Genomic DNA, 11813 nt, shown 5'->3' with positions numbered 1-11813 from the left:
TTGCTTCAGTCCTTAAACTTCCCCATTTTTTATCTTGTCTCTAAAATTCCCTAAACTAGAAGTAATTTTTAGAGCCAGAAGAGGCCAGGGGACAAATAAGAAGGGAAAATGACTCTATTAGAACTCTCTATTGGCTTGGTAAATTCCCATAATTTCCAGTTGGAAAATTCTTTTTCCTTATAATTTTTGGGTAGCATTTGAATGAAGACACTCTAGAAAGAGAGTGTTATACTATTTTATTAATAATCTTCAGAGGAGATTTACTTAATATACTGCATAAATAGGGATTATACAAAGATCCTTTGGTAATTTCTTCCATCTCTTACAGATTCATAGTTAGGAATTTTATCCTAATGTCTATTCTAAATTCTTCCTAGTCAGTTAGTGTTGAAAAAGAAAATGGATTTGTAATAACACTTCCATGAGCATTTTGAGCACTGCCTTTTGAGTTCTTGTCCTTGCAGTATAGGTAGCCCCACCCAGTTTGGATGCAGATTGTATTCACATAAAGCAGAAGCAATTTCATTTTCTTATCTGAGGTAGACTTGAACTTCACCTTGTCTCCTGGGGATAATAAATCAAAAGGAGTTGATTTTTTTTTCACATTAAAGTTAGTGGAGTTTTCAAATTGTGTGTTCTAAAATTTTACCCTGTAAAGTAGGCAAGTAGCTCCTTCAAGAAGCTTGGGCCTGAAGACTGAAGAGGTGTCTTCAATGATCCTTGAGGAAATCTCTCTTAAAGCCAGAATGAAAAACCCTTTCTACTGTCAGCATTTTGAAATGCGATGAGCTGAAGATGATGAGACCTGAACCACATGTATACACAAAACTGAGTATAGCACAATTTCTGGAACTCTCAGTTTGGCAACTGCCGTCCAAAGATCCATGCAGTGAACCTGATGGACTGGCTTTAAGGGAGGTGGGAGGGACAGCCACAGCATGGGTTGGCAGCCTCTCACCTCTCCTTCTGCGTGCTGCCCAGGGATACTCCACAAGTCAGCTGGAGATGCCTGTACCTCACCAAGTTCAGGAATCCCTTCTGAAAGCTTGTCGAGGACTCACATGTCACTGAACAGGGAAAGAAATGTGCCTCCACCTGAAACGAGTCACGTAGCTGGTCCCAGATGAGAAAATGTCTGCTGCAGAAAGAAAGAAGCAAAGGACTTGCAGGATCCTTGAAAGACCATGAGGTCCATGGGGAGGAGAGAGCAGGCTGGAGCAGGCTGTCCCCTCTCTTTCTCCTGCTCCTCTCCCCAGGGCTGCTCTGGCAGCAGAAACAGATGGAAATGTCACCTAATGCAGTGTGTTTTATTCTTCCTGGTCTACACCGCTGCCTTAAACAGTGAGAGCTCTTTGGCAACATCATGCAGAGGTTCTTTTCATTTTTAATTAAATCCTAAGAGATATTTTTTTTTCCCTAAAGGTGCCAGCTTAAAATAATTACTAGAATTCCCAACAGGGCTAATCAAAGACTTATAGAAAATAAAAATGAAGGAGAACGCCCTACCCAATGGGTTTCTGTCATTTTGCTCAGAAGGCTCTTGCAGTCTGGGGCAGCGATCACAGTTCTTGGCATTACGGGCTATTAATAGGAGCCTTGAAATAAATCCCTGTCCAGTGAGATAAGGGAAACTTATTTCACTGCCTGGGTATCTCTCCTCTGATGACCAGACACCTTCCATTTTCATCAGCTGTTTATCAAAATCAGATTAGTAAAAGAATAATCAGATCAGAATTGTTTATGCCTGTCTCAATCTTGAATTACAAATGACTTTCATGTGCTGCTTGGGCAAAGTACCGTGACCTATAGATGAACTAGCCTTTGTATTTCCTGCACCTTGTACTGAACTTATAATTTCCCAAAGACCACAAGTCATTAAGTCTCATTGTTGATTATTGATCTAAGTAAGATAGGTGAGGCTAGCTCCACGGGGGCTGTGGATATGTGGGCAATAGATTCTCTTTGTGATAAGTCATAAGTCACTAATGGGTTATTTTGAGCTCTCCCAAGTGGAAGACAATGGAGCCTTTAGTAGGTTGTGGAGTTACGTAAGACATCTCTTTCCAAACAAAGAGGAGGCAGGACACCCAGCCAAAGGGTTGAGCACAGGAGGCTGTGTGGTCTGGTGGTTCCAGGGAGAGACGTGGGGCCAGGGCTTCCTGGGTTCAGCTACCAGCCGAGACTCTGAGTCAGGGGGGAGCAGAGCCAAGTCTCTTGGCTTGAGGCAGATAGACTGTAAAACCAGGAGAGAGAAAACCGCAGGTCTGTGCTCAAGGACTCTAGGGGAAAAACACATTCTGGAAATTTAAAAAAAGAGAGAGAGAGCGAGAGAGAGAGATCACCCTGTTAAGTTACAATTTGGGACTTTTTCAACAAAAAATGAGCATCTTTCCTGCTGATTGGCTGACATGTCCTCCTCTGGGCAGCACTGTGAAGCCCAGCCAGTGTCTGAGGGTGTTCTGTGTAGAATGAATAGAGAAGCCCAGGGGTCTGAGCAAAGCCAGTCAACCTTGATGAGTTGTCACAAGGAATGCTTACGGAGCAGGGCCCTGGGAGCAAAGAGGTTCTGCATGAATTCTTCCCTTTCACTCATCCTGTCTTCCACAATAAAATGTCCTCTGAAATCATGGGAGGAAAAATCCTTTCCTGCCGGCTTCTTCTGGATACCTCCCTTCCACCAGTCTGGGCACAGAGTTGTTCAGATGTAACCAGCAACCTGTTTAGCCACAAATCCACACAGGTTTCCAAGCCACAGCCAGGGCTGGGGCTGATGGTCGATGTTCTCCAAGTCCCACGGGCTCTGAAAGTCTGATAATTCTGGTCAGACAGAGTGGGTGGCCACCTACATGATGAGTTTGAAGGATGACTGGGTGGGTCTCCACTCCTTGGCAGGGTGCCGCGTTTCTCTGGATCTGAAAGTTTTTCTGATTGTTAGAAATAGCCTCTTAAAATGAAAACCATATTTATGAAGAAATCTCTGTATTCAGCATTAGCACTTGAGTCAATAATATCTTAATAGAGTCCCATAGAAATGGGACGGGAAATGAAGGAGGGGCAGATTTTGCTGTGGAATAAGGTTGGGGGAGGACGTTTCTTATCTGGAGGAGCAGAGGGAGCCCAGGAGGGGACAGAGAGATGAATCAGGTGGAGGGAGCCTTTCTAATCGTTTCTCCCGGAGTGTCTGGAACAATGTTAAAATCTGGTTATGGGTGGGTGTGAGTTGTACCAGGAGCATTGCTTTTACTCTAATTCAAACCAGACCAAATGGAATCCAGGTTTTCACTTGTGGGCACCTTGTCCAGCCACCAAGTACACTCATGATGTCGCTCCTCCCTGCATTTGCCTGAGTGCACATTCTCTGCCATTGGTTAAATAGCCATGCTCAATGTCCCAAGTCCTAAGCTTCCCCATATTAAAATGAAGCAGCGATCTCTTCTTTTGCAATTTTGTAACCATCCTTTTGTCACTTTGTTGCAATCTAGGGAAAAATTAATAAAAAAGTAAGTCTACTCTTGCCGGCAAAGGTATCTGAGGAAGGAACATTATCTATTTTGTAAGAATACCTGAGTGAAAGAATGAAGACTAATCCACTGAGGTTAGTGACAGCTTTAATCGCATAATTTTCAGATTCTGCTTCCTCTGCTTATGATAATTCACTAGGGCTGGCGCACCACTTTCAGGCCCTCCCGGGGTAACCAGTGCTCTAACAAACACGTGTCTAGGAAAACGTAGAGAGACCACTTGGGGGTGGATTTCACAAGATTACTCTCATCTTCTCTGGTCACAGTGCCACTGTCCCCTGTGGTCCTTGAGAGTCCTCCTCCTGCTCTCTACAATCACACCTGGCCAAGCGAGGATAGCACATGAGAATTTCTGGGGGGAAAGGTCTCGGTAGGAAGTCAGACAAAGGAAACAAGGCACCCTGCCTAGAAAGAGGTGCCGTTCAAAGTCTCCAGATTTGGGGTCTCTAAAGCGCCCACTGACCTCTCCTTGTTCAGTTGCCTTATTGGGTGTCGTCTAAGTGTCCTTCACAATTCCTGGCAGCACCAGGTGGGTCTCGGTCCCATTTGGGGCCCTGCCTTCCTCTCCAGCAGGCTTTCCTGTGGGAGAGGAAGGACCAGCCCACATCCCACAAAAGTGACTCCAGGCTTCCTCATCCCTCAGTCAGAGAGTCTTGTTAAACAGAAGACTTCACGTCTCAGATAAAATCGGTGTTTTAGTATTACTGTTGTAGTATGTTTTAATAATATGTTATACTATATTCATGTAGACATGAATATATCTCCCCCATCCCTTTGATTAAAGGAACTGTCCAATGACACCCTCAAACAACAACAAAAAAACTTCCTTTAAGTACCCATGCTGTGGAAGGGATCAATAAACATATATAAATAAATGTTTGCTGGATATAATGAGTTGTTGTCTCTGAGCTGGCATCCCCATATATTGGTTTTATTTTCACTTACAATCTGAATTTTAAAAAATATAATATCTAATATTAGTCTTATACTTTACAAAGGCTAACTTATAAAATATATGAGTGTGCTAAGTGAAAAATAAAATAGCATATCATGACCTATTAAGACAGATAGGCTCCATCAAGGGAAAAAGTCAATTAATGGCTGTTTAACTTCAATAACTAAATCTGCCACAAATTTGAAGGTTCGTGTTAATGTTTTCATATCCAGTTTGCAGAATGAAGCTCAATTTGGTATTTTCTGATTGTGCTCAAAGTAAACCTTGTATGATTCTTAAATCAGAATCAGTGGCCCGCAGGGTCAAGCATACCAAAGGTGCTTGATGGTTGCTTTTAAAATAAATGAGGAATTGTACATTATAACCTAATATATGGTGGACTGATAGTGTACAAAAGATTGGTTTCTAAAAGTTGGGGTACAATATGCTTCTATTACATTAAGTTAGAAGTTATACGAAACACAGGAGAAATATCTCCAGTTCTACTTCTTCCTGGGAGAAGAACTGAGAGAAGACAGTCACATTCAAGGCACATCCAAATATGCAAAACAACAAAGGGATCCAATCAGTACATAATTTTGTGTGCTGTATGTCTATCTTCAAAAGTTGGTGCTATCTTATTTTAAAAGCAGGATTTCTGTTTGAGGCCCATTTCATGTTTCTGGTTTACAAAAAGGAAGTCACGGGCAGCAAAGCAGAGCTCCTTTTCTACTTTGATGTGAGGACAGGAGCCTGCAGCAATGAGGAGACCAGTCCCAGGCTATGTGGAACTGGGCTAAGGTAGGAAGAAACCAAATGTGTATTAAGCACCATCTAGAAGCCAGTTGCTTTGGTAAGTGCTGCTTCATTTAACCTTCCCCATGATGTTGTGAAGTAGTTATATTTTTCTCCACTTTACGCATGAGGAAACTACAGATGGAATGCTTTGTCCAAAGTCACACAGCAGTAAGTGGCAGCCAGACTTGCAACTCAAGGCCCTACCACCTTAACACGAATGATAGAAAGTCCAGATCATTGAGAAGTGTCTGTTCATATCCTTTGTCCACTTTTTGATGGGGTTGTTTCTTTCTTGTAAATTATATGTTTAAGTTCCTTGTAGATTCTGGATATTAGCCCTTTGTCAGATGGATAGATTGAAAAATTTTCTCCCATTCTGTAGGTTGCCCGTTCACTGTACTGATAGTTTCTTTTGCTGTGCAGATGCTTTTTAGTCTAATTAGATCCCATTTGTCAATTTATACGGCCAAAAAACATATGAAAAAAAAGCTCATCATGCAAATCAAAACAACAATGAGAAACCATCTTACACCAGTTAGAATGATGATCATTAAAAAGTCAGGAAACAACAGGTGCTGGAGAGGATGTGGAGAAATAGGAATGTGTTTACACTGTTGGTGGGAGTGTAAATTACTTCACCATTGTGGAAGGCAGTGTGTCAATTCCCCAAGGATCTAGAACCAGAAATATCATTTCACCCAGCAATCCCATTACTGGGTATATACCCAAAGGATTATAAATCATTCTACTATAAAGACACGTGCACACGTATGTTTATTGCAGCACTATTCACAATAGCAAAGACTTGGAACCAACCCAAATGCCCATCAATGACAGACTAGATAAAGCGAATGTGGCACATATACACCATGGAATACTATGCAGCCATTAAAAAGGATGAGTTCATGTCCTTTGCAGGGACATGGATGTAGCTGGAAACCATCATTCTCAGCAAACTAACACAGGAACAGAAAACCAAACACTGCATGTTCTCGCTCATAAGTGGGAGTTGAACAATGAGAACACATGGACAGAGGGAGGGGAACACACACCAGGGCCTGTTGGGGAGTGGGGGGCTAGGGGAGGGATAGCATTAGGAGAAACACCTAATGTAGATGACGGGTTGATGGGTGCAGCAAACCACCATAGCATGTGTATACCTATATAACAAACCTGAACATTCTGCACATGTACCCCAGAACTTAAAGTATAATTTAAAAAAAAAAAAGAAAAGAAAAGAAAAAGAAAAGAAAGTCCAGAAAAGAGAGTGTGTCCTGGGCTTGTGTGTCCTGGGCTTTACTAAGAACATAAAAAGAACCACTGTATTTTACAGTAGAATCAACTATTTAAATTGCCTCGGAGTTGGTAAGAGGGAGTCCTTGGGTTCTGATCTGAAATGGAAAAGGCTGTCTGTTTTCTTTATAATGAAATAGAGAATATGACTGAGTACATGTGCATCCCATTCTCCAGGACAAACTTTAGTTGCTATTGGTAGATATAAAGTAAGAATCAGCATTCCAGGTACGTTTTACAAGACTTTTTCCAGCCAGACTCTCTTTGCCTTGGGAGCAATTACAACCTTGACTTCTAGGATGGATACAGAGTAGCAAAACAGAGACAGTCACTGGAACAAAGGAGTCACAATATAATATTAGTTTTTGTCTTTTCAAAAACAGATTTTTGAAATAAACGCTAATGAGAGATTTTATGTGGACCAGTTCATTTGTAACATAAGTTACTTTAAAGCACATCCAAACAGTGTTTTCAGAAATTATGAAAATTTTATTAATAAAGAAAATCAGCATTACACGTATCCCCTTTAAAAACAACCACCTCAAACATGTAGAAATGCTTTATTTCGTATTTGCTATTTGATCAATGTCAGAAAAATGAAACCACAACACCAAAGTACAGACCAGTATTTCTGAAGGGGATAATAATCATTTGAGATAATAAACTACTAGAAAATCAGAAGAAATGATTCAAGGTATTCATTTCAAAGGCTAAACCACTAATTCTTCATCCAAACAAATGTTTCCACTGTGAGTCAATACATTTGCCATCAGTTCTTTTTAATGCTATCCTGAATACACAATGTACACCTAAAAACATGATAGAGTGCTCTGAGAATAGTAAGAACTGATAGCCAACATGATTTACAGAAATTTATGGCTATGTAGCAATGGTTCAGAGACAATCTCTAGAAAATATGAAGGTACTCTTCATGATAGGAAGGATTGGTTTTGCAGGGCAGCTTTGAAGTTCCTTTCTGATTATCTTTAAATAACCACTCTACCCTCGTTCCTTGATCTCACCCTTTGCTAAAATTTTATAAATATATTCCAGACACACTGCATGCAAAAAGGGAAGTACAAGAATATTAAGATTCTCATGCCCTGGACATGAATAGAAAACATGTATATAATGTGTTCTCACTGTCAGAACAACCCATTGAAGTGTAAAGCTGGAAACCCCACAGTAGAGAGATATACACTTTTAATCCAAAGGAAAAAAAAAAAGTGAGGCCTGTTACTTGACTACAGTTTCCAGGGCTCTGGTGTAGCTATATTTTAGGCATAGCTCCAAGGAGCAGCCTACACAAATTTGGATGGAGCGAGGGAGGCACAGATGGTGGTCACGTGAAGGCACAGACCGATCGAGTGGGCTCGGCTACAAAGTCTGTACATTTAGGCTGCTGTATTCCTCCCATTTCAAGTACTGCCAAGTCCCGGCTCTTCCCCGTCTTTCCAAAGTCTTGATTCATTTAATTCTCCTGAAGGAGGTGGAAGAGGAGGAGGGTTGCGCAAATCTTACTCTTTCATGGTTTAGAGGAGACAGTCACCATCTTGGCGCCTTGTCAGATTTTAAATGTAACATTTTGCTAAGTGTAAAGCTGTGTATCTGTTCCTTTTCTGTTGCCATTATTGTAACTTCAATATTTGCAAAACACAACATCAAAATACTTCAAATCTAGCCCAAAGCAGTTATTCAGGCAACACAATTCTTACACTTATCAATATACAGCGAGCTCATAGCAAAGAAATCTTTTCTTTCTTTCTTTTCTGTTTAGTTCTTTCTATTCACTTATGACTTTTTTTTCTCTTTGGGACGTAAGAATGATTTAATCATACCACAGTAATATCCCCATTTTATATATGTATAGTATACATATTATACTATTATATGGTTATACTATTATAGTGCTTATTACAATGTCAGCTCTTACAGGTTGCATTATTTAGAAAAAGGAAGCACAGAAGCTAAAATGATTCTACCATTTGAAATACCCTGTGAATCACTGGTAAAGCCTAGGGCACCTTAAGGATATACAGAGTCTTAATTTTTAAATATAAAAACTTGCAGTGTTCACTATAAAATGTTGTTCCTAAAGAAATTCAGGATGCGCTTTCCGTGGTGCCTAATTCACGGTTACTAGCATTAAAGTGCTACTTTCTTACTCTTTAAAGATTCTCAGTTATTTTCTTCTTTGTGTAGGAAACTCTATCAAAAATCAAAACGGATTCAGTTACTGGCTTTTGTTGTTGTTGTTGTTTAAACAGGGCACAAGGTATTTTACAGGTCCTCATCATTCTTCTTGGTATTCTGTTGGTGTAACTTTTGTGTGTGATCAGTTCTGCTCCGGAGACTTGTCCACTAAGCTCTCCAATGTGTCTTTTTGGCTGGAGCTAATGTGTAGGAAGGCCATTTTTAAAGCAAATCAAAACATTCAAAGGTTTAACATCTGTTAATCGGGTGTTTTATCTAGAGGACATAAAAGATATTTACAATCCTCTAGCTTACTGACTTAACGCTTTCCTTTATATTGGATATTTATATTGTGTAGAAATGGACATCGTTATCACAATCCATGGAATTATTCCACTTTCTTCTAAAACAAACAAGAAAATGTTTTCCTTTTAGGTTAGAATTTCTTGATTAGTAAAGTATATCAATAGGCAATGCAGAGAGGCGAATTGAACTCAATTATTATCTTAATTTCTGCTTTCAACAAAGCATACTGATAAAGAAAGTTCTTGATACTATTTATGTTTCATGAATTTCCATTTTTAGCTCTTTCCTTAAAATATGGATAGTTCAGAATTTAAAAATAACAATAGTCACAGAGGGAAGTCTCCCCACCTTGGGGCATTTGTAATTTAAACCACAGTCACTTAACAACAAAACAACTAAAACTACCCTCCAATTCAAGGCCATATTGCTCAAATAAGAACTTCAGAATATTATTTTGATTTTGTAGGTTGACTAAGCATACGAATTAATAATAGGATTATGTATCAAATACAGTTTCATGAATGGAACACATCAGCATTACCCAATCTTCCTCAGACATAGGTTGGTTGCCAAGAGAGATACTTTTCAACATATCACAAACGTGCTATTTGTATAAACACTTCCCATTACGAATGCTCTTGTTTTTGTTTAAATGAGTGTTTTTAACCCGAGCTATTAATCACATTTTTTTTTTCCTTGTGGTGCTTGGCTTTCAGAAGAGAGAATCTTCAGCCCTCTGCTCTTGTGAGAGTAATTTCTCTTAACACCGACAGTGTAGCGTAAGTACAGCCAGAGCTCATTAAATAGACTTCTGAGCATAATTATAATTAACAATTAGCTAGAAATTAGTTTTAATGATTTGTTTTAGATGATAGAATAGAAGCATAATGTAATTATTTTTAAACCTTCTACATCATTAAGAATACAACTACCACCACCTTTCAATTATTGAGAGGCAATCATCTAAAGCATTTAGCAAGTGATCTACTTACAGAGCCAAGCTAAGGGAGCTGAAGAGAAGGGCCGCCGCCCCAACCCAGGTGTTTATAATTATCTAGCCTTTTGCAAAGCCTCTTCCGTTTCTATTCTGCTCTTTAAGCTATTTCATGCCTTGAAGACGTCTCTACCAGGGAAAATAAAGAGACTCAGCTCTTCCCCCACCTCCTGCCTGTCTCCAAGACAGTGTGGCGCTGATGACTAGAGGTGGGAAGGACCAGAGGAAGATGCCACAACATTTAGCAACTGGGCCTGAAATTCACCATTCACACCATCAAACTGGACTAACAGGAAAGAAGATTATGTAAGTAATGGATAAAATGAGTAATATGAATTAACGCCAGACTGTAAAGATAGAGCTATGCCATTCTTTCCTTGTTCAGTGTTCTGTTAACTTTTAATATTCCAAAATCAGTTTGGATCTTGCGTTCTCTTGAAGAATGTTAAAAAAAAAAATACAATAGAAACCTGAAGAAATGCTATTTTATAAAAATATAAAAATATTCATTTAGAAGAGTGACTATTATTTGTTGTCAATGTTTTTTCCTTTCTTTGTTTAAAAATTTGTTTTTGTTTAACCTTGGCTACTCCATGTGCTATTTTTCTCTCGCAGCTTTGAGCAAGAATGTCAGATCTTTTGCTGGGGACCCTCGGAAGCCGTGAGGGAGCGCATCCTGATACCCACATAGAAGACCTGGTACCTATGTTTCCACATCACAAAGCAGGCCAACAAGCACACAAGGCCGCAGACCAAATTAAGAATCATCTGGATGAGTAAGAACAGTTTGAAAGTGCCAGTGACGCTGGTACAGTCCGTCACATCCCGGTAAACAAAGGTCCTGCTGAGCGGCTCCGAGGAGGGCAGTTTGCACTGGCAAGAGTCGAGTGTGGTCTCACAGGTAAACTGTGTGAGCTGCGAATAGTGGTGGGCAGCAAAGGCCACGGCCAGCACACAGACCGTCAGGCCCAGGGCACTCAGCAGAAAGTATAACAGCTGCAAGAAAGCAGAAGAAAGCCTTTCTGGTTACAAAGAACATTGGATGATGATTTGCAAAGCTAATTCATCAAAACTATTCTTTTTCTTCTCTCCCAGAAATTTGCTGATGGAAAGGCTGTCTCTTCTTAGAAACACAGCACCTAAGACACGGAAATAGTTCCATGTTTATTTATTAGCAGGTAGTTCTTAAACCCTGATCACATTTTCACTTGCCATCCAGATGTTGGGCCCTTTTCAAGAGTTATGACAACCATATTAGCTGTATTGTGGGATGTTTTCGTCTAGATATTGCCACAGTTTAGATGAATCCCAAACAAGCTAGCCATCCCTGGATGACCTGTTGTGCTTATTTTGAACTCAGGAACTTCTGATATTAAGGCTGAAACAAGACTAGGAAGTAAAGAACAGGCTTCTGCAATACAAACACTGTGTGGGCCAAAATTAGCAATGATGGGTCAACTAATAGAATAGGTTCATTTTTTAAAAGACTATATTCAGGCCGGGCGCGGCGGCTCAAGCCTGTAATCCCAGCACTTTGGGAGGCCGAGACGGGCGGATCACGAGGTCAGGAGATCGAGACCATCCTGGCTAACACAATGAAACCCCGTCTCCACTAAAAATACAAAAAAATTAGCCGGGCGTGGTGGCGGCGCCTGTAGTCCCAGCTACTCGGGAGGCTGAGGCAGGAGAATGGCGGGAACCCGGGAGGCGGAGCTTGCAGTGAGCCGAGATCGCGCCACTGCACTCCAGCCTGGGCGACAGAGCGAGACTCCGC

At 40.5% G+C, this 11813-nt stretch overlaps 1 protein-coding gene across 3 annotated transcripts in view; it reads right to left on the bottom strand.

Moving 5' to 3' along the window:
• Positions 1–7014: 7014 nt before the first annotated feature.
• SSPN (sarcospan) overlaps positions 7015–11813 on the bottom strand; it is a 112740-nt gene continuing 107941 nt past the window's right edge. For 2 of the 3 annotated variants that reach the window (XM_028828917.2, XM_015151147.3), the window contains exon 3: positions 7015–11035. In XM_028828917.2, the coding sequence (XP_028684750.2) occupies positions 10670–11035 (366 nt within the window). In that variant the 3' untranslated portion in view covers positions 7015–10669. 3 annotated transcript variants of the gene reach the window in all.

The sequence above is a fragment of the Macaca mulatta genome, chromosome 11, assembly GCF_049350105.2.
Source record: "Macaca mulatta isolate MMU2019108-1 chromosome 11, T2T-MMU8v2.0, whole genome shotgun sequence".
In the NCBI taxonomy this organism is placed as follows: domain Eukaryota; kingdom Metazoa; phylum Chordata; class Mammalia; order Primates; family Cercopithecidae; genus Macaca; species Macaca mulatta.
The sequence above is the reverse complement of the archived record's forward strand: the minus strand, read 5'-3'. Positions and strand labels throughout refer to the sequence as shown.